General features: G+C 39.4%; 1 protein-coding gene across 5 annotated transcripts in view; it reads left to right on the plus strand.

Moving 5' to 3' along the window:
• Nucleotides 1-1,010: 1,010 nt before the first annotated feature.
• LOC149080729 (single-stranded DNA-binding protein 3-like) overlaps nucleotides 1,011-26,064 on the plus strand; it is a 189,831-nt gene continuing 164,777 nt past the window's right edge. For 3 of the 5 annotated variants that reach the window (XM_089237414.1, XM_089237411.1, XM_089237413.1), the window contains exons 1-3: nucleotides 1,011-1,377; nucleotides 4,140-4,212; nucleotides 8,073-8,134. In XM_089237414.1, coding sequence (XP_089093540.1) covers nucleotides 1,322-1,377; nucleotides 4,140-4,212; nucleotides 8,073-8,134 — 191 coding nt within the window. In that variant the 5' untranslated portion in view covers nucleotides 1,011-1,321. The remainder of the gene's footprint in view (nucleotides 1,378-4,139; nucleotides 4,213-8,072; nucleotides 8,135-26,064) is intronic. The other 2 variants (XM_089237412.1, XM_089237415.1) reach the window with 2 other exon arrangements.

Raw genomic sequence — 26,064 nt, forward strand, 5'->3', positions numbered from 1 at the left:
GTATACACAACTTCGCTTGCGATTTTTCCGAAAACAATATTGCGGCGTTAGCGAGCGCCGATTCACGCAGGGCGCCTGATAGCACAGAGCCCTATCAAAGCTAAAACATAACCTCTCGCGCTGAGCGAAACTCGGTTATCGCAAGAAAATCCATGCGGGGCAATGAAAGGTTCAAGCGAGAAAACACGTGAGAGATCTCGTTCTGTTGGCGACTTTTTTGGCGCTTATCTAGGCAAACAATCTCTCGGGGATAACATAAGAAAATTACACATTTTCAATATGGATTTTTTTTTTTAAACTGGGAAAACATGTGGTATCATAGTAACAATATCAATACAAAGGGGGGGGGGGCGCTTAGAATATGACCGCCAAAAATAAAACGTTCAAAATTTTTTTTTAGCAAAAACAAGCCGAAAAGTTGTGAAATTTCGGGAAACAAATCCTTTGCGGCTCCCTTTCCCTATAATAAGAAACATCTCCCCTCACAACTTCTATGTTGTTGAAACAGCTGTTACCTACCGCGTAGTAGACTCACCCGCTGTTCTCCAAGTATGTATGCCACCCCCGTTCGGTAATGATGCACACCCACACTAAAACAATAATTACGAGAAAGCTGGCTCGAAAAATATGATTTTCACCGATGAAATAATTAATTTGGATCGATGGGATGCGATTAATTCGGATATCGTGCGAAAAAATAGTTTATGTTGCTTGTTTTTTCAAGTGACGGGGAGTGCGAGACGCGAAATATAACAGCCAACCTTTCACGACCAATGAGCTGTTGTGTTTCTCGTGCGGGAGAGGGGGAGAGAGAGCAGGAGTGGGTAAGGGGGTGAAGAAGAGAGGGGAGGGAAAGGAGGGAGAATATACACAGGGACGGAGGATGCGTCGGGGGAGGAGGAAAAAAAAGAGGTGGGGGAAGGGAGAGAGGGAGTGGTGGTCGTAGAGCCGAGTGACGTCATGGGGTCGTATCCCGCGGAGCGCAAAAAACGCTTCGCGAGTAGTGCTTTCAGTCGAGTATCAGTCCGTGCTGCGAGCAGGATCAATGTTAGTCGCGTCCGATGAGAGTCGTGTGTGACGTACGTGTGCCTCTGAATGACTTGAGAGAAAAAAAACAACAACCTCGTATTGTGTTGTGTGTGCTGCGTGTGTTTGTTTTTATTTTTATTTTATTTTTTTAATTTTGTGTTATTGTTGTTACGAAACTCCACTGTTACAGTGATGTGCGGATTTTAGAAGGGGTTTCGGTTCCCTCTACCAAAGTGCGTGTGTTTACGTAACACACACATAAGTAGTACATAAGAAATTATACCGTAAAAGTATGTACGCCAAAGGTAAAGGCTCCACCGTACCTTCGGATGCGCAAGCTAGGGAAAAGTAAGTCCACGAAAGTTTTTTTTTTTTGTCATATCTTATCATATCTTACCGGGTTTCCTCCATCCCTTGAAAACATCCCTTTTCTCAATATTTGTGACATCATACCATTTTTTTTTCTTCGTCTCGCCCAGGATCTTTGGCATTCCTAATTGCATTTTAGCACGTTTTGCATCGACACAACTAATGTGGACTTTATGACAAGGGTGCCTAACCTTTAGGATAGTGCGGGCCACTTAGCTGGTTCGAAAACGTATCGCGGGCCGCTTGAGTTCTTTGGATCTGTGTAGCGGGCCGCTTAAGTAATCTGGGAATGTGGTCTGGGTCGCTTCAGTGATGTGGAACTGCACCGTGGGGAAAATCGAGTGATGTGAAGCCGCGCCGCGGGCCGTTCAAGTGCTCTGCACTTGTGCCGCATGTTACTTGGGCCATCTGTGAATATGCCGCGGGTCGCTCGAGTTATCTAAATGTGGCACGGTCTACATGTGATCTGGAATTGTGCCGCCGAGTTCATTTTTGCAAAATTAAATTTGAGGTTCCGTGCCACATTTGGGCCGCGGGGCTACTGTCGGCGAAGTGAATTGGGCCATGGGTAAAGCATATCTGTTTTGTGCGGAAAAATTTTGATTTTTATAGTGACGTTGCAATTTTACTGTTATATTGCCATATTGGCCAACTCGTTGCAAGCGGGTCTGAGTGAGAAATAAATTAGTGTTTAAAGATTCTTGTGCACTTCAATCATACTAAAGTTTTTGACAGTACCGGACTATGCATACATTAAGCCTGCGATTCCCAAAGGTTAGGCCGCAGCACTCAAGGAGATCGCGAGATACTTCAGAAGGAAAACCCACGTCGAACGTAATAATTAACTCCCGATTCCCAGTCAGTGGGTCTATGGCAAATTCAGGTTGCCGCCGCCGAAAAGATCAGCCGCGATGTATTTGATGTTCCAATTTCGATCCAAAAGGTGCCACGAAGCACAAAAGTTTGCGAATGCATGCGAAGTAAGTTCCTTACTTCTGAAAAAGTTGGTGAATAGTTTGAATTTTAGGTGCCAAGGCAGGCCCGTAAGTGGGCTAGGGCACCCAGGGGCTTTTTAAAAATTTACTTAGTTTGTAATAATAACCCTTTCAAGAGCTCCCAAGGATAATTCTGCCCCGAGGTCTGGGCTGGAGTGTCCATCAGTGTATTTGAGGGCACAATTGTAAGAGGGCAGTTGAATTGTTTTTCCACACGGGCCGCAAAATGCCTGAGCAGGGCCGTCTTAAGAGCATCGTGGGCCACCGGGCGAAGGGATTTTTTTTTTCCTATCTGATCCCCCCCGCCCCTCAACGGTGCTAAAAATGCCCTGCCTCGAAATTTATATCTCAATTTCATGAGCCCCCACCCCGTTTAGGCACCATGTTTAAGACGACAATGTGCCTGAGCATAACGCAGCGAATGACAGCTTACTCTGTAAACATACATACTCATCCCATGGCCCGCGGAGTCATCTGATGTTGCCCGCGACGTCGAATCTAATTTTGTAAAAATATTAACTAAGCGGTACATTTCCAGATCATTTTGAGTGATTGGATGCAGCGCCGCAACTAGTGGGAAGACGGATCTGGACCAGAGGGGGTGCTGGATTCTCTCTTCAACCATTCCAACATTAGGGGGGGGGGGCGACAAAATTCGAGCCTACCCCGTGCTGACCAGGAACCTAACTGCGGTCCTGCTTAAATGACCTGCCGCACAGTTCCAGATTATGCAAGTGACGTGTAGTGCAGTTCCAGATCAATTAAGGGACCCGCTGCACTGTCCAAGATCATTTGAATGACCTGCGGCGCAGTTGACCCACGGTACACTCCCAAATCACTCTAGCGGCCCGCGGTGCTGTTCAGGCCCGTCTTTTTTTTTGTGGTGGGGGGGGGGGTCAGTATTTTTTGCCGTAAAAAAAAGCAAATGGACAAAAAGGGTGAAATATGTATACATATATTGTGGATATGTTGTTCTTTCCCCCCCCCCCCCCGCCGGAAAAAGTTTAAATGGCGGACCCGGTGCAGTTCCGGACTCCTTAAATGCCCCCCCCCCCCCCGCTACACGCTATCAAACCAATAAAGTGGCCCGCACTCCCCTAAAGGTTCAGCACCCACCCTTCCTCGCTCTACAACGTAACAATAAGCATAATCGGAATAACTAGCATTATCTCGATCTGGAAAAGTTTTGTACTCAAGAGGTGTGGCCCAAATCGGTGTGATTATTCGAAATTAATAATAATTATTTCCGTTACGTGTGCAAAACCGTTTCACGAGTTTGTTTTCGGAGCGCTTTTATTCCCCCCACTGCCAGCCGTGCGCGTTTATTTGAAACGTGTTTATATCTCGTGCTAGTTTTTCAAAAAGAAAAGATAACTTTTGCAACTAAACACAAAAGAATCGCGCAAAGCAGCAGCAGCAGGAGCCACGTTTTCACTCGCCTCGGAATGCCTTTTTTTTTGCCTCAGTAAACCGTGTGTTCGTTGGGCTCGGGCCGCTACTCAGCAAGTGACGGTTTCGGGCCCGTTTTTTTTTTTGTTCCTATATATTTTTTTTTCCTTTTCCCACCACCACCACTGGAATAAGCGCCAAGACCGTTCCCACGCGAATGACAAGGGGTGACGCGTTGATGGTTTTTGATGGGCGGACCCGTGTTTTATGTGCAAATGAAGTTATAAAATTTTGTTTTTCTTGTGTTTGTTGGTTATTATTTTCTAAAACGTTTGTTTCTCTCTCTCTCTAAAAAAGGCTGGCGCTATACGTGTACGAATACTTGTTGCACGTCGGGGCCCAAAAAGCCGCACAGACATTCCTTTCCGAGGTAAGTGGGAATACTTTTTTTTTACTATTTAATAATTATGCGTATTGGTTTTTTTTTTTTTTATTATCATTATTTCGTGTTTGGCGCGTTTATGTTGGCGATAATCGTCTATTTTCGCCACGATTCGAATTTTCATACAAAATATTCGATTGGATTATGGAGGGAAATATGAATGAGAGAGATGAGCCAAGAAAAAAGTTAAATGCTGCTCTCCATTATTATTTGATTGAGATCAAATACTGTTTTTGATGGGTCTTTTTGAGAAATAATTGAACAAAAATGTTATTGGCTTTTGGATAATGGACAAAACTTTTTATTGGTTGATTTCTTTACAAAGTATAAGATTTGTAATGTATAAAAAAAACAGGAAGATTAGCCCGCCAGGCCTTCTGTAAGCTGTTCAAATTGCCCTGAGGGCAGGACTCAGTGAAAAATTCTCGCATTCCACAAGATGTAAACATTAGCCTGCCTGGCCTTTTGTGAGCCATTGACATACCCCTGAGGGCAGAACTCTGCAAATTTTCATGCAAGATATAAATTTCCCAAACACATAAGATTTCAAATCAGAGATTTTGCATTTATTTGCAGAAATAATTAGTTTGCTTGAATTTTGCATTCGTTTGCAAAAAAAAAATGAAATAAAATTTTGTATTCATCCTCAAAAATATTTCTTAATTTAAAAATTTTGCATTCAGTCGCAAAAATGAAGTAAACTGATGACACACAACTTTTTTTAAAAGCTAAATTGCAAGGTCGTACACATGTATGAAAGAACTAGGGCAGTAACTATGCTGGGACAATCAGGGCACTGCCCCAAGCCTAATTTTTGGGGGGAGGGCTCATTGAATTCACACTTGTCACACTATAATAATAACCCTTTCAGGAGGGGGAGGGGGGCCCCCAGAGAAGCCACACTACAGCCCTGTAAAGAACTGCTTCGTTGAAAGTTCCAGAATTAGTTCTAGTGCTAAACAAAGTTATTACAGATTTCCGCTTCAAAAAAGTGTTAATTTTATCAAGATTACGTGAGAAAAAACAATTATATTTTTATTTATTAATCAAAAATGGAAAATTTTGGATTTATTTTATCCATTTCACAAATACAAAAATTGCATATCCCTAATTATAATACAAATATGTGAGACCGATATTGCGAAATTGTATTTTCTTCTATTAAAGAAATATCGCATTATATTTATTAAAAGATTAATGTATTTAAAATGTTAAAATGCTGATGTTAAATATTGAAATTCTTTCGGCCACACAGTAAGCTACGTCAACAGAAAAACTTGTTGATATTTTCCCCCTGTACTGCTCTTTATGTTGATCTGTCAATCTGAAAGATGGCGAATATTAATGGGAAAAAAGTATCAAAAGTGGAAATGTTTTCACTGTTTAATTTTGTGCATTAGGCGTATATAAAAAAAAAAGCAATAACCAAAGAAAAAAAAAAAAAACCCTCAATTTAGCCAATTTAGAAAACTAAAGCTATACTCCAGCAATAATCGACACCCTTAATGTTATCAGTAGGACTATATGATCGGGGCCGCAACTAGATACTTTGCCATCCGTGGCAAACCAGAATTTTGGCTCCCCTTTCCATGAGAAGAATCAGTAAAAGTGCATTCGGCGCCCTGGTACAGCGCTTGGGTACCAGACCCGCCTGCTTCCCCCACTTGTGGCCCTGACTACAATTTTAACGCTCTAAAAATTTCTAGAAAAAATGTTCTATAAAATATAAATTTATGTTCTTAAGAAACTGTAAATATGCCCTTTATAAAACGAAAAGCATGTCCTAAATTTTTTTTCTCTTCCTACCTCAAATAACATTAGTTTTAGCAAAATAATATCATAATGAGTCTTGATAAGGTCGAAACTATTTTGAACCATTACTTATTGTATGAAGAAAAATTCTTAGTTTTACTAATTCAATCCAGCTGAAACTTCCCTCAAAAATTTCCCTTTTGAGTAAGTTTTTCCCTCCAAATTCAGAATTAATGTGCTGCCATCTGTAGCTAAAAATACCTAGCCAAGTAGTGTATTTAGCTTTAGAAAAGCACAAAATTAAAAAAAATAAATCCTTTGACAAAAACTGTCAAAATTTCCAGCAAACGTTAGAAAATTCCCCCTTATTTACTATAATTTTAGCTAATTTTTCCCACGAGTTATCATCACAGACACCAATTCGGATGATTAATCTATTTACAGCCACACACACTAGTGTCGTTGAAAGGCTAGTATTTTTTTGCTCTGAAAAACAAGGGTAGACGTGACAGTGCTCCAACCTGGGACATGCTTCTTATCGCTTTTTGCTTTTCACTGTTAATTCAATATGGAGGAGCCCCTAAAAAAATCTGGCTGGGAGTCCACTAAAGACCTCACTCAGTCTAGGAGCCCTGCTGCAGGATGCGACGCTCCTAGGAGTCACGGCACCCGCCCTCCTCCATCTCCCCCCATGCACCAATATAAAGTGGGATTGGAATAGCGAGGGAAAAAAAATTTACTTTCTATCGAAAATTATGAAATAAGCAAGCATGTCTTGAAATTTTAAAAATATGCTCTATCACGTAAAAATAGTGAAATATGCAAAGGCATAAAAATCCGAGCCCTAGTTATCAGCAATAATGGCTACTTCAGCAATGGTTATTTTCAAAAATTCTGGGCAACAAAATGATTAGAGATACATGAATTTGGCAAGTAAAAAAAAATCCAAATTTCACAAAAAACATTCCGAATCTGAAAATTTTGCATTCATTAACAAAAAATATTTCTCAAATGAAAAGTGTTGCACTCACTCGCAAAAATATTTCTCAAATCAAAAATTGTGCAGCGTAATTGTCCAATCGAATCAGTGTATGTTCACCAGTGAGTGGATCATCAATGTTCCTCGTAGACATATGTAGAAAAAAAGAGGATAAGACCCTCTGTATAACAAATCATTTTCGAACTATCATATAATTTTTTTCTTATTTCTCGTCACCCAAAATCACAATTCGAAGATTTGACCTTCAGCTTTTCTAAAGAGACCAAAAAAAAACAAAAATGGCGGGAGCAATAATCGGTGTCTTTTTTAAATAAAGGAGATCAGCCATTTAAAGTTTGTGTGTGGAAAATTTCAGTGGACAATTGGAACAGTGTCGTCTTAACGCATTGGCCCACCCGCGAATCTCAAGAGAAGAGGGGGGCCTCACAAAAATGAGAACGAGTGGAAATTATCAACAATTGGCCAGTAGGGCCTCAGAAAAATTACTTGGCCCTAGTGGGGCCAGGGTGCTTTAAAAATGGCCCTGAATTGGAGATCACAAAAAATATAGTAAACATTGTGCTGTCCGCATGTTTAGATTTCACTAAAGAAATAGTTACTTCAAGCTTGTGCTCTGTGTTGACAAGCAAAGAATGGCAAGTAATATGCTCCGTAAATTTGTATATTTTTTCACAACTGTTGTGAGAAATAAGTTGTAACAGCAACCTGGCAAAGTAAGTAGCTTTTAAAATTTGCCGTTTCGAATGTGTTTATGGTTGTGATGAGTTTGACACTGCTTTAGCGATTTATTTGATTCAATGAATAAAAAATTTGTTGGTTTCTTCAGATTCATTAAATCGAAGTTTGACTGAGTGTATTGCACTTAGAAGCGTAAAATTTTTCTGTTGGCCTCAGGAGAGACGGGGTCATAATTTTCTAATTGCGTTTCGTGTTTTTGAGGACAAGGTTTTCCCTATATAAGAAGTTAATTTTTTTTATTTCAATATAACTGCAAGCAGTTAGCTATGCGCCCTGCATAATGTATGTAAATGCTATTTTTATAGGAACGTTTATTATACGAATGCCATATTTATACCATACAACTTTTCTTTTACAGATAAGGTGGGAGAAAAACATAACATTAGGGGAACCACCAGGGTTCTTACATTCATGGTGGTGGTAAGTACCGTTTTTTAAAAAATAATTCTTCAGTTTTAATATTCTGTTTTGTTTCATGTCTTAAAGACGGGTGCATTATTACAACAAGTCTCAGTGCATTGTTTACAAAGAAAATGAATTTTAGTCAGAGGTGCTCACAGGGAGAAAATATTGGCGTATGGCTGAATGTTGCCAGTAGTCCCAGTATGGCCCGAGTTGCGTAGTGGTAAGATGCTCGTCTACCACCACATGAAGGTTGCTTTCACAGTCCCAGGTTCAAGCCCGACAGGTATATATTTTCCCTAACAAGCTTGAGGCGACCACCAATAGACAGCATTTTCATTTCCAACCCATATCATTAATGGCAGTGAACTGCAATATAGCAATATGGTTGGAGTTGGTGTTTTTGGTTAAGTAGTAGTCCCATATATTCCCAGCATGGTCCAACCCACATGGGTGAAGGGCTTGTATCCCAGAAGGGACAGAGCCAGGGTCTTGTCTGGTCTGACAGTAGTCCCTCCCATTCATGAGGACTCAAGCCCATATGTAGGAGAGGGAGAGGTGTGTTGTATTGTGCTCATTAATTATTGAAAGTGGGGGGGGGCGCTGAAATAGCCTCAGCATCCGGGTTCTGGAACCTATGATTGTAGTAGTGACTGAACAGTTTTGTTTTGAATGTTTATATGCTCCATTGAATGGTCATTTGTTCTTAAAAGCTGAGACAATTCTGTTTTAGTGTGCTCTGCAAAAGTTTCATTTGTTATAGAGCAGTGCCTCTAAATCTTTTTTCAACCCCCCCCCTCTAGTGGGAAATATTCTGTTCTTGTGGCTCCCTGTCTTTATCTGAGGCCTTCATTCCAGATTGAGATCCTTTCTACTTATCGGATTGAATGTAATAATTATAAAAATTTTCATAAATACGATCGATCTCTGGAACCCTGAGCTGTGGGTGATCATTTCTTCTTAGAGCCAAATTAAATGGGGGGAAAAAGTAGGTCTGTCTTTGTAAATATGGTGCGATCCAATGAACCTACACGATAAATCAAACTTCCGGATATATCACCCTGGGTCAACGCCTAACCTGGACACTACTAAACCATACATGTACTTTGTCCATATTCCTCTGCGGAACCTCTAAAAAATTGGTACATGTTGAGTGTACCTGTAATGAAACCTGACATGAAGTAGTAGACTCTACAATCCGGCCATTGTAGTGGCTGTGCTATCCAGTAATCTGGTGTTCTAAGGTGGTTTTTCTTCGAGCATAGAAGAGGAAAACATGTCACTAGATATCATTGTGTGTGTGTGGAGGAAGTTTTATATTATTTAAATGGGCTTTTTTAATCGACTTCCAATATTCCAGCGATTTGGATAATCTGACACACCCTGGTCTGATATGTGCTGATTAGCGAGAGTCTACTGTATTTCCATTCAAAAACCATATAGCACCTAATCTCATCATGTAGATCTCCCAACGGATATGAGGCCATGCTTACATGGGCATGTAATTAGGATGCCCCTTGTTCTATGGAAAACTCTGCTGGATTCTGGAAGTGGTAAAATTTTCTCCCATCTCAGTATACTTAAAAGCACTAATTTTTTTGCAGCTCTTCCTGGCCCGCTTTATCTATTGTTTCCCATTTAATGTGATTTTCACCCATTGGCCCCCTAAAATATTCCAGGACTGCAAGGGGGTCATATGGCTTCTGGTTGTAAACAACTGCATTAGGATATCATATAAGTCAAGGCTTGCAAATCCCAGGAGCCAGGTTGCCGTGGCGATTAAAAAATGATATTGACAACTAAAATTTTCTGTGTGATCACTAACTCGAGCAAAAGAAATACGCTTGGCTCCTAAAGTATTTTGTTGCCACCAAAATTTTTTTTTCTTGATTTGGCAAGCCTTGTTATAAATAGGTGTTTGCATTCTTTTTATTTTTGCCATCTATTGTCCCGTGTCTCAGAACTAGTTCATTCCCTTAATTCTTTTGGTTCACAGAATATACGTGAAGATAAACGAATGCTCCCTTGTCCCAAATCGACTTTCAATTTGATACATTGGTATGAGTGTAAGCCCTGAACAAAGAAAGTATTGAGCTCCCCTCTTTCCTCAGCTATGGTCAAAGATTCAGAAAATACATTTTATTTGTGACAATATTATGAAATGGACACAATCAATTTGAATGAATATTTGGTATGAATTGTTCATTACTTTTTTCCCACTCTCATATTGCCGAAATCATTGATAATATCAAAAGCTCATTTTTGAGTTACCTCATGATCAGTACACGATAAAGCAAAAGATGTCGCTTTTTTCTCTTACAAGATTAGTGAAAAACAATTATTTTATCCTTTTTTTATTATCCCATTGGCTGCAGGAGTCAGGGCAGAAACTAAGGGAAGAGCAGGTGGTTCTGGTGCTACAACAGAGAATGGCACAAATTTCACCCTTTAACACTCGAACTACCAGAGCGGTCTTTTCAACTGCTATTGCAAAAATTTGTGATACTGCTGTAAATGCTTTTTAGATTAAACCAAGTGCCATAAGAATAATAGATGTCAAAATAGAGTTGTGTTATATACATGTAAAAACATAGATCATTTGAAAGAATTCTACTGCATCTTAGAAATTAGTCCATCTTTTTTGAAACGCCCTGTATGTTTGCTTATGCCTGAAATGTAACAAAGTATGGTCTATTCTATACTCTATTTTTAAAAGAGAAAAAAAAAATAGCAATTTTATTTCCTAACAAATGCATTCATAGTGTAAAAATTACAGCTCCGTAGTTCTAGTGCTAACCTCTCCTTCAACATTACGGAGGGGGATGCTGAAATTCGAGCTTGCCCTGGCAGGAATAGTTGGAGAAATGCTTCTCTCACTGCGGGAGCAAAAAAATATTTCCAGTCTTTCTAAAGTTTTTATTCACAAAAGATGCAGTGGGTTCTGGTTACAACATTTTTCAAAAACCCATTATGAAAAACATAAGCGGTAAAAATGGTTTAAACGGGAAATTTTAATTGCAGTTTGGACCACAGAAATAAATCGTACAAAGCGGGAAAATATTTCAAGTGGGAACGTGTTGTAAGCAGGATCGACTGTAGATGCCGCTGAAACTGAGATGCTACAACTTTGATACAATAGAAAAAAAGGTGGTACAAATACAAAATTTCGGTTCGTACCCATAATCATAGACCTATTGATTGGAGGCAGACACTACCACTCTGCACCATTATGTACACCTAGCCCGTTCAGTACAAGCAAACATGTCAGAGAATAGAGAAATAATAACAAAAACTAGAATATGTATATAGGCCATCTATACATCATTTTAAGAATTTCGTCTTAAATGAGGAACATAATTCAAATTGTCATGATTACTGAGTAGACTGCTGTGCCCATAATCATGTTGATGACGGTGCACTGTAAGAGTTAATAAGGATAATGATCTTTCTCCAGAAAAGTTTGATATGTGTGATGTTAAAAAAATTCTAAAAATTATATCTTGTGTCTGCGAGATAAAATTATAGAATATTTTGCAGATATGTAGAATCTTCTTATAGATTTAAAGATTTTATGTTGATTTAAACATTCACGCTTTCTTGCTTCGGAAAATTCACCACTGCAAAAATTAATCGAGAAACAATTCACTGACAACAGTTTGTCACCATTGAGTGAGTGAGCGAATGTGTGAGCGCGCGAGTGAGTAAGGAAATGAGTCTGTGAATGAGCTAGTGAGTGAGTGACCCTATGAGTGAAACAGTGAATGGATGCATGACCGAGTGAGTGGCGGAACAAACCAGTGGCTGTATGAGTGAAAGAGTGAGTGAACGATTAAGAGAGTCAGTCACCAAATAAGTGGTAGTGACCAAATGAGTAACCATATGAGTGGCTTGCTCACTGATTTGCTCATTTATTCATCTATTATTGTAATCTTTATATATAAAATATTTTCTTATTTATTTCTCGATTTATTTTCCTATTGGTGAAATTGCATGGCAGTGCAATTGTTGGCGATGAGTTTTCCGCCCATGTTTCTTGCTGTTTCAATTTGCAGTCACAAAGATGTGAAATTCTCAGGAATCGCAGAAAACAATGACGTATTGAAACATTGTTCTCAAGTAGTCAATTGCATTTGGTATTTCTGGGGTTATTCAATGTTTTCTTTATTCCAAGATTTTCATGTAATTTTGGTTCTTGCCTTAATTTCTCTGCCAATTTTTCGTACAGTGTGAAACTGTCTCTACATGTTGTATAAATTATATTAATGACCGATACAAAGGAGCAACATGAGCTAAGTTTGTGGGATATGTTATGCAGTTATACACTTGGAAACATTTGTTGCAGATTTGTTTGTCCATTCCCATCACATGTTGCTGAAATAATTGCCACTGAGTATAAAGACCATTAGACTGCAGTACTAAAGCGTTATCCAAAATATTTTGACACATCAGCCAATCAAACTTAGAAGCGTTCAAGCAGCAGTAGAAAAATAAAAGCCACTTGATTTGTGGAAATCAGTATTCAATAATAATTGCTAATGATGGGCCCTGGGTGATTGCACCTGTTGCTCGTGCGGAAATCGAGCCATGCCAGTTCATAAGTAATTCAAATTACAAGGGAAGTATAGGCCTATTGGCTAAAAATACTTCAATTTGCGAGCATATATAGCTTAGTAGCTTGAAATTTTTGACAAAATATGATAATTTCCACGACTTTTCCACCGATTTGATGAATATTTGCTTCTCAAATCAACTGTTGATACACATAAACAACTATACATAATGTTTTTATTGAATGAAACATTTGGAATTAATGGAAAATAGGTTACTAGGTTAAGATAAATACCTACAAGAGTAGGTACTGGCCTCCAAGTATTCAAGTTATCTTTAATAGATGCATTTAATTATTTCATTTTTGTTCTGTTGAGTCAGTAGAGGGTGCTAACTTTCCTGATGAAAAGTGAAAAATCTTAGGTATTATGATTATTGTAATCTATGTATATAAAATTAATTTTTGTGTGTGTATGCTCTCTATACAAATCTACAATTTTAGACTGATCATCAAATTTTGCATGTATACCAAATGAGCCCCCAGCTTGAATGATAGGCTACTTTAAAAAAATTTGTCAGAGCTAGACAAATGCCCGAAATGGGCAAAAAAAAAAACTGCTGGGCAACAATGGTTCCTGGGCCTCAACGATGAACGTTTACTGTGGTTCTAAAACAATGTGTTTCAGACATTTATATGCCTTCACAACGATTTGTCATTTCTTTAATGCTGCCAGCGTTATGTATAACAGTTTATTCCTTTGCGATAGTTTGTCACTTTTTGAATCCTCCCAGTAACTGAAGAAAACTGGGCAGCGCCTGGTGGTATAGCTGGCACTGTTTATATTAAATATAATTTTCATTATTGTGATTTATTCAAGAAGCTTTATTAATATTGGTCTTTCATCAGTTGTCAATATACAAACTATACTAATGTTGTAAAATATCAATGGAATTGTTCTCCCACATAATTTGATACCCTTCTCAAACATATTGGGTGCTGGAATCGTCTGTATGTGATTGGGGGGGGGGGTGACTGCATTTGCCATTGAACTTTTTATTAATATTCCTGTCCCTGATATGTCACAACTCTATAATAATTTTCGAAAATCACTTGAACAAATTTCATTTCTTAATTATTTCTTATTTTAATATTTCATCTTTATTTATAATTATAAATATTTTTTTATTAGTTGTTTATAGTCAAATTAAAAATTTTCTCCCACTTTTTTTTGCATTTGTGACATTTAAAAACACAGGTGGTTAACTGGTGTTGTAAGACTGGAACTGATCAAATTTGTGTTGAAAAGGTTGAGAAGCGTATAGCCATTACACTAGAACTTTTTTTTTAAGTATATTAGAGTTGGAAATTACTTCACAAATAAGATTTATTTAAAAAAAAAAAAAAACGCGAGCGAGTGTTTTTATTAGATCCCTTTTTATTAGATGTCCTTCTCCTATCTAGCATCCCTAGCTGTTAGTGGATTTGGAAGCCCCTGAGAATCAAGTTTGGGTTTTAGCCCATAAGAGTTAAGAGAACCCCATAGGTAAGCAGAAAAAAGGTTTGAGATCATAAGTTAAAAGGGATAAAAATTGGGAAAAATCCAGATCTATCAACTTAACATCAAGCTGCAGTAATGCTTCATGTGATGAAGATTACTTTCAGAAGTGCATCTCTTGCTCCAGCAAAACAGAAATAAATCAGAAATGCCATGTCCCCCAGGAAAAGGAGCGAGAAACTCAAATGGAAAAGAAATAAAAATGTGATTGCCAAAAAAATTGCTCAGACCAGACAGAGTATCAATGCTTGTCCAAGTTGAAAATGAACTACCAAAACAGGTGGAACACGTCGCGAGTGTCAAGCATAAATATCAAGTTACTTGCTGAAACATGCAACATGTCACTCTGGATTTGCCAAATTATAAAACATGGTTGAACTCAAATTATTTTTTTTCCACCATCAATTTCAAACAAACTTCACTGCTGATAATACAGTGACACCTTGACTAACGAAGATAACCCGTTCCGGAAATCATGTTCGTTAGCCGGAATCTTCGTAAGGCGAAACGCGACAAACCTATGGAAAATCGTTTAATCGTTTCCAGAAACTGCCCAAAATTTGAAGATAAGTTTTTCAAAACATCAAGTAAAAGAAAAAAGACAAAAACTGACAGAAGGCGCTAAAATGGACAGCTTCAAAATTAGATAAAAGAGAATTTATACGAAGACGAGACACTGCGGATATATTTTATTTTACACCAGCGGTCTTCAACCTTTTTCCAGTAGCGAGCACTGTCTGTACCCATCATCACAAGAAGAGCACCTTTACGGCAAGTTTGACATACGAATGCATAAAATCAGTATAATTTTAATCCTTGAATGTAATTTTTGTTAAAAATGCTTAATTGGAACGTTGAACAAGTGCTCGCGAGCACGAAATCCGGCAGAGCATTGCGCACTCTGGGTACTTCAGGGAGCACTGTGGTGCTCGTGAGTAACGGGTTGAAGATGCCTGATGTGCACAATCAACATTAGCTTTAGTCTACTATAATTCGACAGTCTACTTGAATAATAGTAGAAAGAAGTTTTTTGAATAATGCTTACGTCATCAACCACCCCTTTATAAAAATATGAAAAATATTCTTAATGCCATCTTACTCAGTGCGTCAAAAACGAGAAAACTTTTCGTTAGTTTGTGGACCTGAACTAGCATTCTACCTATTGATAAGTACCTTATAGAGGGTTTTTAGTGATCTCTAAATGTTTCGTGGGTCCAAGTTATCTGGAAATGAGTCCGGGTCGCTCGGAACTGTGCCACGCATCACTCAAGTGATCCCCTAACAGCATCATGGGGGCCCCCGGGTCAAGTGATTTTACTGAGGCCCCTCTTCTCTTGAGGCGCCCGGGTAGGCCCATGCATTAAGACGGCACTGGGATCACTTAAGTAATCTGGAACTGTGTCGCGAAGTCAAGCGGTCTTATCTGAACCTCATCCATATTCCTCTACGGAATTTCTAACGAATTGGTACCTGTTGGAATGTGTGTGTGTTTCTAACTACGAAGTGAAGTGCAATGATTGAATAATTGTATTGTTGTAGGCCTGTTGCTCTCTGTGGCGGGACTTTTTAACGGGGAGATCGGCTCGCATGAAGTTGATCGATCGCCTTGAAGTTGGAAACCACAGAAAACCAACTTCAGCCGACCACAGTCAAGTGATCTGTGAATGGGCCACGGACCGCTTAAATGCTCTGGAATTGTGCTACGGGTCATTTAAGAGATCTGTAAAAGTGCACCCACTTAATTCATTTTTACAAAATTAGGTTTGGGGGTGGGGCAGGCCACATTTGGTTCACGGGAAAAGGGTTTATCATATATGGCAGCAGCGGTTCTAAACCTTTTTTGGCTCATGATTTCTATGGCGGAGCCCCGTAGACCTATTTTTTACTTATTCAGCAAAATTACTGATTTATTTTTATTATTCTAAAGTAATTATAATTATTTTTTTTCTTCAAAAATTACTGTTTTCTAAGGGGGCTCCGCGGAGCACCGGTTGAGAACCGCTGGCTTAGAGGGTGGGTCGCAATGAAGTTCTTAAAAAGAAATTTCGAGTTCTTAGCTTTCAAATGGCATTGAAATTAACAGAAATAGAATATAGAAGGTATTTTTCAAAATTTCTAAATTTTTGCTGACGCAATACTTGAACGGCCCCTTAACCGACAAATTTATTAGCCGGGGTGTATTACTGTATTTTGATTGTCAAGCGGGTTCCTAAGAATTTTTTGGATCATTTTTTTTTTATAATTTTTTCGTCCAATTTCTCGAGAATGGCCCGCACCCATATAAAGCGTTCAATTTTTGTTTGAAATGTGTTGCCATCTATAGTGCAGTTTCTCGAGAATTATTGAGGAATGTGTCAGATTTAGATCAATCGAAATTAAGGAAAAGAAAGGGTCGTCCTTGAGAGGATCCAACCGCAACACTCGTATAATAATAATACACACGAAATGCCATGTAGCGGTGAAAAGCCGCTCAAATTCGCTTCTGCTGGGGTTGAGATGAGGACGACCACTGACTATTTTGCCTTCATTTTCCCTCCATCAAGACCACACATGACTTGGCGACAACCGTTTCCTTGGCGACCGATTTTCTTTTCTATTTATTTAATTTTTCCTGCGTTTTTTTTTTTTTTTTTTGCTTTCCCTCTTCTATTTTTGCCGCTGTTGGCGTGCACGTATGAGTTTTGTGTCCCATCCCGAACTACTACCTCTCTAACCCCACGCGACACGTTTAGCTCCCATTGCGGATTGAATGGAGTCACCCAGCGTAAATAGGGGGCGGCGGCGGACGACGGAAAGAGGCGCTGGCTGGCAACATCCTTTTTATTATTTTTCTGGTTTTTTGTTCCGTTTTGGGGAAAAAACATATCTGGTGTGATTTTTTTTTTTTTTTTAGGAATTCCCCCTCCCCTAATTGTGTTCCCCCCCGCCCTTTCTTACACATACACTTGAATTCGGTTATAACGACACCTCGGTTGCGAAACGCCAATAATTCGTGGTTCTGACAAATTCCCCTAGAGCAGTGTTTCTCAGCCGCCGGGCCACGGCCCAGTACCGGGCCCTGATCTCATTGAAACCGGACCGCGAGTGAATAGCGTTTCATTTTTCCTTATTAATTTTCCGTTTGTCATGCATTTGACTGGGCCTTCGACTCACAATAGTGAATGAAACCGGGCCGTGGGCTCGAAAAGGTTGAGAACCACTGCCCTAGAGAATACTCTTAACGTACTCTTATAATGTTAACGAACCCCTTGCTTGTAACGTCATTGAAAACGGAAAGACCTCGGATATAACGACACAATTTTAGTCGTTGTTCCGTATTAATTATTGTTGGATTGATAATATGGCACGTATACGCAGGGATGTCTTAAGGGCATCATGAGCCCCCGGGCCAAGTGATTTTTCTCAGGCCCTTTACCAGGCGAATTCTCCAAAATTTCAACCAGATCTCATTTTTGTGATGTCCCCGGGCCGTGCATTAAGACGACACTACATATACGGTACATTTCGCAAATCCGTTCTTGAATTTTTTGATTTGAAAGCCCTCTTCCTTCCAACGAAGCTTAGGGTTCATTTAAGTATTACGTCAGCATCGGGAGGGGGAAAGGGGGTTTCGGATTTGCTGACTTTTGATGACGGGGGGGTGGGGCTTTGAAGGTTGCTTACGTCATCAACCACCCCTTTTTGAAGCTATGAAATATTCTAAGCTGCTGACGGGGGGGGGGGAGGGGGCGAAAATACCTGAAAATCTGCTTACGTAATACTTGAATGGCCCCTTGCTTTAAATTATAACCCTTCCTAAAATCGGTGATGAAGATAACTTGCGTAATTTGTAGATATTATGGTAATTATGACTATAAATACAGTGAACCTCGCTTACAAGAGCGAATCTATGAGGCGCTTATCACCCAGCTCCCCCCACCAAGAGAAATTCGATAAATCATGAAATTTTCGGAACGTCTATACGATATTACATTCAATCACTCCGTTGAAAATTACCTGTATCAACTTTTTTGATTAAATTACAAATTCAAAAAAACTTCGACTAAAAACCTGGGAAATTTTGGCAAAAAAGTCGGGACGGATAAAATGCGGGCCAATTTATAGCAACTTGTAAAATCACTTCTCCCAACAGCCCATGCTCGCTTATAACGTTTCGTTTCCACTTAGAACGTTTTCCCGCTCAGCATGACTTATTTTCGCTGTTCCCCCACTCTGCATATACTATAGTCTGAAATCTCCTCGTATATTTCGTTTGACTTTTAAGAGAGAATCGAAATAAAATATTAAAAGTTCTTAAATTTGTTGCTAGAGGGCGTCATCTGGTAAAACAATAGTTTGTTAAATTTAATCTGAGTTTTGTTCTGTTTCCGTTCAAGAGATATCAAGGGTTTTATCTCACGCCCATTCTATATCTCAAAATCTATATTTGGATTATTGCATTGTTGAAAAAAATAATTGGCGTGGGAAATTTTTTTTTAGAAAATCGTTGTCATAATGTAAACAAAGCAAGTTCAAGGTCATATAATATTGTTGAACGGTGACCTTGCTCAAGGCCATCTGAAGAGCATTGTTGTTGCAACAATGTTTCTTTTTCAACATGGTTGCTAAGCAACGATGTTGTTGGTGACAGAAAAATTTAGACGAACAGCGCGCCTCTAGCGGTGAAATGGAGGAACTGTTGATCTCACTTCGAGAATTTTTTCAAGTTTTTTTTTTTATATGAAGCAAGTCATTTCAAAGCGGTGTGCCACGTCGTTTTTGGGTGTTGCGAATACTATACTTTGATATTTTGACTATGCTCCCGCAAAGACGGCGCATTACACATAGTCATTTGGAGTCGTTCAAGTATTACGTCGGCATCGCTCTGGGGGATTTCGGATTTGATGACGGGGGGGGGGAGCTGTTTGGATGATGCTCACGTCATCAACCACCCTTTATGAAGATATGAAATATTCTTAATGGCATCTTATTCGGTGCTCCAAAAAAACGGCAGAAACATTTCTATAGTTTGTGGGCACCTGAACCAACATTCTTATTGATGAGTTCTCTATAGGGCCATTTTAATGATCTCCAAATGTCCCACAGATTCTTCAAGTGATCTGAAAATGTGTCAGAGTCTTTCAAGCGCTATGGAACTGCGCCACGCATCACTCAAATGATCAGTAATTATGCCGCGAATCACTCTTAAGTAATAAGGGGCAGAGCCGCGGGGAACTTGTGTAATGTGGAACCGCACTGGATGCTACTTATTATCAGTAAACATTGCATCGGTGGATGTAGATGTGGGAATAAGCAACATTTACCTATTGAAACAAATAGTCAAATAATAATAGCCCTCTATTTTACTCCTGTAAAGAGGTTTCGATAGTCTTTGGACTTGTGCCGACCTCACAAGAAACCAGTACCAATTGTTCCATCGAATCCGAATGCTCTCTATTCTACGACCAATTGTACCCCTTTCTGACTTATTAGTGGCTTTAAAACTGTGCCCACATGTCACTCCAACTAAATGTGCCACGGATCGCTTAGGTGTTCTGGAACTGTGTCACGGACAGTGCCATTTTAGCGCATGGGGCCCACTCGGGCACGGCCCGGGGGCCTCAAGAGAAGAGGGGGCCTCATAAAAATGAGATCCGGTTGAAATTTTCTAGGATTTACCAGGTAGAGCCTCCAAAAAAACAATTGGCCCAGGGGCCCATGATACTCTAAAGACGGGTCCTGGTCACGGGTCACTTAAGTGATCTGCGAATGCGCCATGGGCCTACTTGAGCAATCGAGCTATTGGAAAATGTGCCGCGGGCCGCTCAACTGCTTTGGAATGGGGCCACTTAAGTGATCGGTACATGTGTCGCTTAGTTCATTTTTAAAAAATTAGGTTTGGGGGAGCAGGCCACATCAGATAACCCCCAGCGCCACATTTGGTCCGCGGGCCAAGGGCTTATCATATATGGCTTAGAGCAGAGGTCTTCAACCTTTCCAAGTCTCGAGCACTGCCTGTACCCATCATCAAAAGAAAAGCACCCCTTACGGCAAGTTTGACATACGAATGCATGAAATCAGGATGATATTGCGTGAATGCAATTTCTACAGGGTATTTAAGTGGAACGTTGATCAAGTGCTCGCGAGCACGAAACACCTCGTTTTGAAGTGCAATATTAGCCGAGATATTCGAGTTCAAAAAACGGAGGTAAGTTCGTGGAACAGCATTAAATGCGGGAAAACCGGTGCGGTCATGGGCTCCTCATATATTTTAACTGAGTTGTTTTAGGAAACCAAAAAAACGCCAATTCCAGCGAAATGTTTTTCCTGATGGTATTCATAGAAGAGACAAGACTTCATAATTTGCATAAAAACATAAAAAAAAAAATTTCTCAAATATCATTGCTAAACCTCGATATAACGATACTCTGCTGACCAAGAAAGAAATGTGGTGGATTGTAAGAAAAGTACGTTGGAGGTGGATTTATCGTAATAAAGAATATCGAGGTTCACTTTGTACGGTGCTATTATACAGCATACTAATTGTCCGAAAGCGATAAAAATTCTGTGATTGATTCTACAATTGTAGGAAATATGTATGTGCACTTCTTTTCCCCACAAAAATATCTGAAAAAATGCCCATCACAAAAATATGGGAAACTCTGCTGCTATCAAATAAGAACTAAATTATTTATAATTTTCCTAGTAAAGTTGGTTGCTAGGGTTTCGAACCGGTACGCAGCATGAAAACGAACAGAATGTGTTTTAATACCATATATCTGGGGTGGATAACTTCTGTCTGTCCGCGGGCCAGCCAACATAATAGTCAGCTATAGCGTCGCGGGCCGCATCAATAGTGCAATTAATTCCATCGCTAGAAATAAGAAGTTTGTAAGCAGTTTGTTAATCAAGAAATCTGCTGTTGGCACCGATAGTTCAAATAATGATCACAAATTTAATTTTTTTCAGGGTACTTTTACTTTGTCGTGGGCCGCAAAAAATCACTTCATGGGCCGCATGCGGCCACCCCTGCCATATATTATTTATTTTTTTTGTGTGTGCTGCGTAGCGGTGTAAATTTTATGCGCCAAAGTACCGGTTGATATGTTTTTATTTTTTGCCTCTAAATACATTTTTGAAACACCAAAAAGCTTATTAACCGTTATTTTGTCGCATAAAATTTACGTCGGTATGCAGCATGAAAATACGATTTCATGCCACAGGTTTATTTTTATTCTTCACATCGGTTTACAACCAACAACCCTTTTATTTTATGAATTAAAAGTTATTTTTATTATTATTCAATAGGTGACAGCAGGAGGTCATAGCTTAAAGCGGTTCCTCGTATATAATGTGTATTGGCAAAGTGTAAAGAAGGATGGGAAATTTTTCTCCTATAATATTTTTTTCCCACCGGTTTGCGAAAATTTTCACTTGCCATTTCAGCGGTCTACGATGAGAAAAAGGTTAAACACACCGAACTAAACCGGCCAAGGCCCAGGCTTCTGGTGTCAATGGCAAATTTTATCCGTTGTGTGTTTTACGATTCCACACTAAAATGAAGGTTTTTTTTTTCAAGCTGTCCCAGTTTTTCTCAGTCGCATGATCTGGCCGCCCTATTCTAGGGCCCCGCGATTGTCCTAGTCCAGCCCCCTAACATAAATTGGCTACGATTGTATAAGCGCGATGAATTATAATTTGGTGAGTTCTTATCTCCGAAGCCAACAGCGTGGAAAATTACAATAAGCAATTCGACTTGTTTTAGATTTTCAATTGGTGATCACATTCTCTCTCCTTTTGAATTTTTGTTTCTCCCAAAATTTCGATTTAAAAAAATTCTTTCCCCCGAAACATTTCTGATATTTTTATGAAAATAAAACCAATTTGTTTTAAAATTTTTTTTAAAGAATGTGAAGCATGTTAAATCTAATGATAATATTTTTCGGGCATGTGTAAAACGTTGATTCGGGAATCTTTCATTCTAAGTAACATGTTACGGAGATTTGTTCAGCTTTGGTAAATATGTATTAAAAATATCCAACCCGTATATTGCAAGTCTGTAGATCTCGACGCGGCTCTTAAGCCCCATTCACATGTGTAAGATTCGGGGTCGCTTTGGTGATAATTACCGGCATGGCAACTTTTTCCCCTCGTGGGGGAAAAAAAGGTGGGAGAGAAGCTCATCAAAAAAGCCCCTCTTTCTTGGGATGGATTGGTGGTCGACAGCGACCTTCTCTAACATAATCCTTTGCGCCGTGAAAACTACTGTAAGCTCCTTCGTCAGCCATCTTGAATCAACTACTTCCGTTCAACCCACGTAACCAGTGACGACTTCCGGAAAGAAGAGGGGAATTACCGGCATAAACTAAACGTCATGTGAATGGTTTGTAGCGAAAATCCCCGTTACCGGGAATTTCCCGGGATGTTTTATTGCACATGTGAACGGGGCTTTAGGGGCGTCACCAACTTACGTCAGTAACAGGGGCATAGGCAGGATCGACCTTTGGAAGGGGTACAAAAATATTCTTCCCGAGAAATTTAGAGTTACCACTCTTCAGAAAGCATTTAAATAACAAATTGGTTGTTACAGAATATAAAGAGTATTTTCTTTGGAAATTTCATTTTTTCCCCTCAAAAATTTTAGTTTTTTTCCTCTAATTTTTGGTAGGCTTGGGGAGGGGACACGGGTACCCTGAGCACCTCCTTGTGTACGCTTCTGGTCAACAACAAGCTGTCGACATTGATGTGTGCTTGTTCAATGCTTTGAAGTAATTCTCTATTAGACTGGGGAACGTTTGGGTAGCCGCGGGTAAATGTTCACTGAGCCAAGGAAAACCATGGGTGAAAAACTTGAAGAACCACAGCTGTAAGTGGGTCTCGAACTGTTAGACATTTTAATGGTCCTTAGGTTTACATAGACTGAGAAACTGCGAATGAGTAGAACCAGAGAGAGATCGCGCTGTCTATTGCTATCTTATGATATCTATTAGAGATCGACATCTAGCTATAGATTACACTGATAGAACACACACATATGGAGTGTGTTCTGTTGCCATTTGAGTGTGTTACACTCGATATTCTCAGAATGGTTATAGTAGTTCTTCGCATTCGGAATTTGTGATTTTATAGAGCTTTATCCTATGAAAAAATTCTATTCTGGCCGAAAACTTGTTTTTTTAAATAATAACGTGATTCCCAAGAGATCTTTACGATCTGTCCAGGAAATTTGTTGGTGTTTGTAGACATCCATGTCAAGAAACCGGGATTCGTACCCAGACCTGCTCAGTCGGAAGCTAATTTCCTAACCATCGGACTTCCTGTCGGATATACAGTAACTTCATTATGTCCGATATCTATAAATATGGAAATTCGTTATAAGCGATATTTGTAACATTGTGGTATTGCCTGTTCATTAGAGCGGAAAAAAATTCGTTATAACCGATACTTCGTAGCATCCGATTTCCTTATAATCGGACTCGACTGTATTATAGTTTCGTAACTGCCAGATTAAACAAAGGCCGTGCATCATTAATAAACCGTCATCGTCGGGGAACAAAAGGTTTTTTGAAATGGCGTTTACGGCTGACCTTCCGACCGCAGAGTGAAATCTGAACTGTTGTTGCGGCACTCAGAACACGGAAGAATAGAAATGTCACGTTCGAGACGCGCGCGCAAAAAAAAAAAGGTTCCAGAGAAAAACGCACCCGTTCTTTTTGTTTTCATGAAAAAATAGTACGGCTTTTTTTTTGTAGGGTAAATATCTAAGAGATTTGCCACCTGTTTATATTACAGAAAAGTGTGCAAACATTAGCTTGTGCTGCTGGTGTCTCTCGCCTCACGTGCGTGTCCATGTTCATTTTGGGGAGGAGGAGAAGAAAGGGGGAAAAAATATGAATGCAAATATTACATTGCGCAAAAGCTAGGCTGCTGCGCACTAAACTGTTGTGCCGGTGTCTAGTTTGATCAGCTGATCCATCAACGGTGTGTAAAGTCCTGTATTAAAACTTTTTGTACACGAGTCCGAAATTAAACGGGGGAAACAGAAGGAGAAATCGCACTGAGAGAAAAGCAAGAGACCAGAATTGGTAAAAAGTCAGTTCTGAATGGATGTGAATTCAGAGTTAATGAAAGTAATTATCACCGTGAGTACGGGGACCTGGTGCCATCGCACCTGTCGCACCCCCCAAGAGCGGCTCTGGCGCCGCGAACATACAAAGTTTGGGAATCCCTGCGTCTGGGTACGTAAAGCTTGTGAAAACTGTGCGACCTCCTCTTTGGCGAATTCCTAGCTGTCCTCCACGAGCATAGCATAAAGTCGCCAATCGACGATAATTTTCCTCCAGCGTTTGCCAAAATAATTTCCTTTCCCACCCACCTAATTTTTTTGAGTGCTTCTTGTTAGAAAAGAAAAAGCCAAGGGTGAAGTTAGGAGGAGGGTCATGGATATGTCTGCGGATGTGATGGAGATTATGGCGATAATATGCGTTTCTTTGTGTGTTTTGTATGTTTTAAGTCTCAGCTCGTGGTTAGAGAGAGAAAAAAAAAAAAGGCAAGTACCGTTTTTACGAAAGTGACAGGAGAGATATGGAGAGAGGCAAGTAGAGCGCTGGGACACGCACTCACTCGAGCAGCATGTATTCCATTTTTTCTTGTTTGGTTGGCCCACTTGGCAAGTGAAGAATCTCTTGAATACGGTTTTACGCGCTTTTGACACCTCGGTGTGCATGTGGTCCAAAGCTATGTTGCTTGATGTCAAATTGAGGGATAAAAAGAGGTGTTAAAGACTTCGTTTAACTTCCGCGCACCGTTTTTGTTTTTAAATATTATGGAATGGTGTCTTTTTTTATTTATCCCTCCCGTCTTATGTTTTATTTTTGTGTGGGAATTTGTATTCATTCATTCCAGAAGGGAAGAAATTTTTTTTCCCGCGAAACATAAAATCGTTTCTGACAAATAAACAAGAAAAAGACTCATTTTTAATGTGGCGCAGTCTTTTTTTTCATGAAAAAAATTCAATTTCTTAAAATTCGTATGTGTATCATAATATATTTTTCATACCAAACTGATGAAATCCACACGAAAAAATCGATTTTATTTACATTATTATGGAATAGAACTAATTTCAATTTTTGTTTAATGATTTTATAATATTTCTGCATAATATTTAAATGATGCATAAGATTCCATTCTATATAAATGGTTTTTGTGAGAAACCAAACTCTCAAAAAATTCAGCTTGACGTAAATGTGATGGGCGAGTGAAATTCTGATGATATTGCCCATAGGAATACAATTTCATTTTTATACGAATAGCGTCATCGGTTACTTGAACAAGTAGACTAGAAAAAAAAAAAAAAAATTCCCAAAACACATACTGCAACATCTCCACGCGGTGATGAGATTGTTGAGCACATATGAGAAGAGGAAAAAATACAAAAGAAATTCAAGAATATATTATATCCGTCACGAAAAAGGAAAAGGATCGAAATTCATAACATATTTTTTATGGGCAGCCACCGCGTTGGGCTTTTTGACTAGGGCTGGTCCGATTAATCGGGTCAGTTAATCGCAGTTAGGGGCCATTCAAGTATTACGTAAGCAGATTTTCAGTCATTTTTGACCCCCCCCCCCCTCGCCAACCTTGTCAGCAGCTTTGAATATTTCATATCTTCAAAAAGGGGTGGTTGATGACGTAAGCAACCTTCAAACCCCCCCCCCCCGTCATCAAAAGTCAGCAAATTCGAAAACCCTCCCCCCTCGATGCTGACGTAATACTTGAATGACCTCTTAAAATTTATAGTTGGGTTATAATCGACTCGATCAAAATTCGACTAAAAGTTTTGTTAAAAGTTTGTAATTTAACATG

Source organism: Pholcus phalangioides, unplaced genomic scaffold (assembly GCF_987345545.1).
Source record: "Pholcus phalangioides strain wild (caught in Gottingen) unplaced genomic scaffold, Ppha-v1.0 ptg000010l_1, whole genome shotgun sequence".
In the NCBI taxonomy this organism is placed as follows: Eukaryota; Metazoa; Arthropoda; class Arachnida; order Araneae; family Pholcidae; genus Pholcus; species Pholcus phalangioides.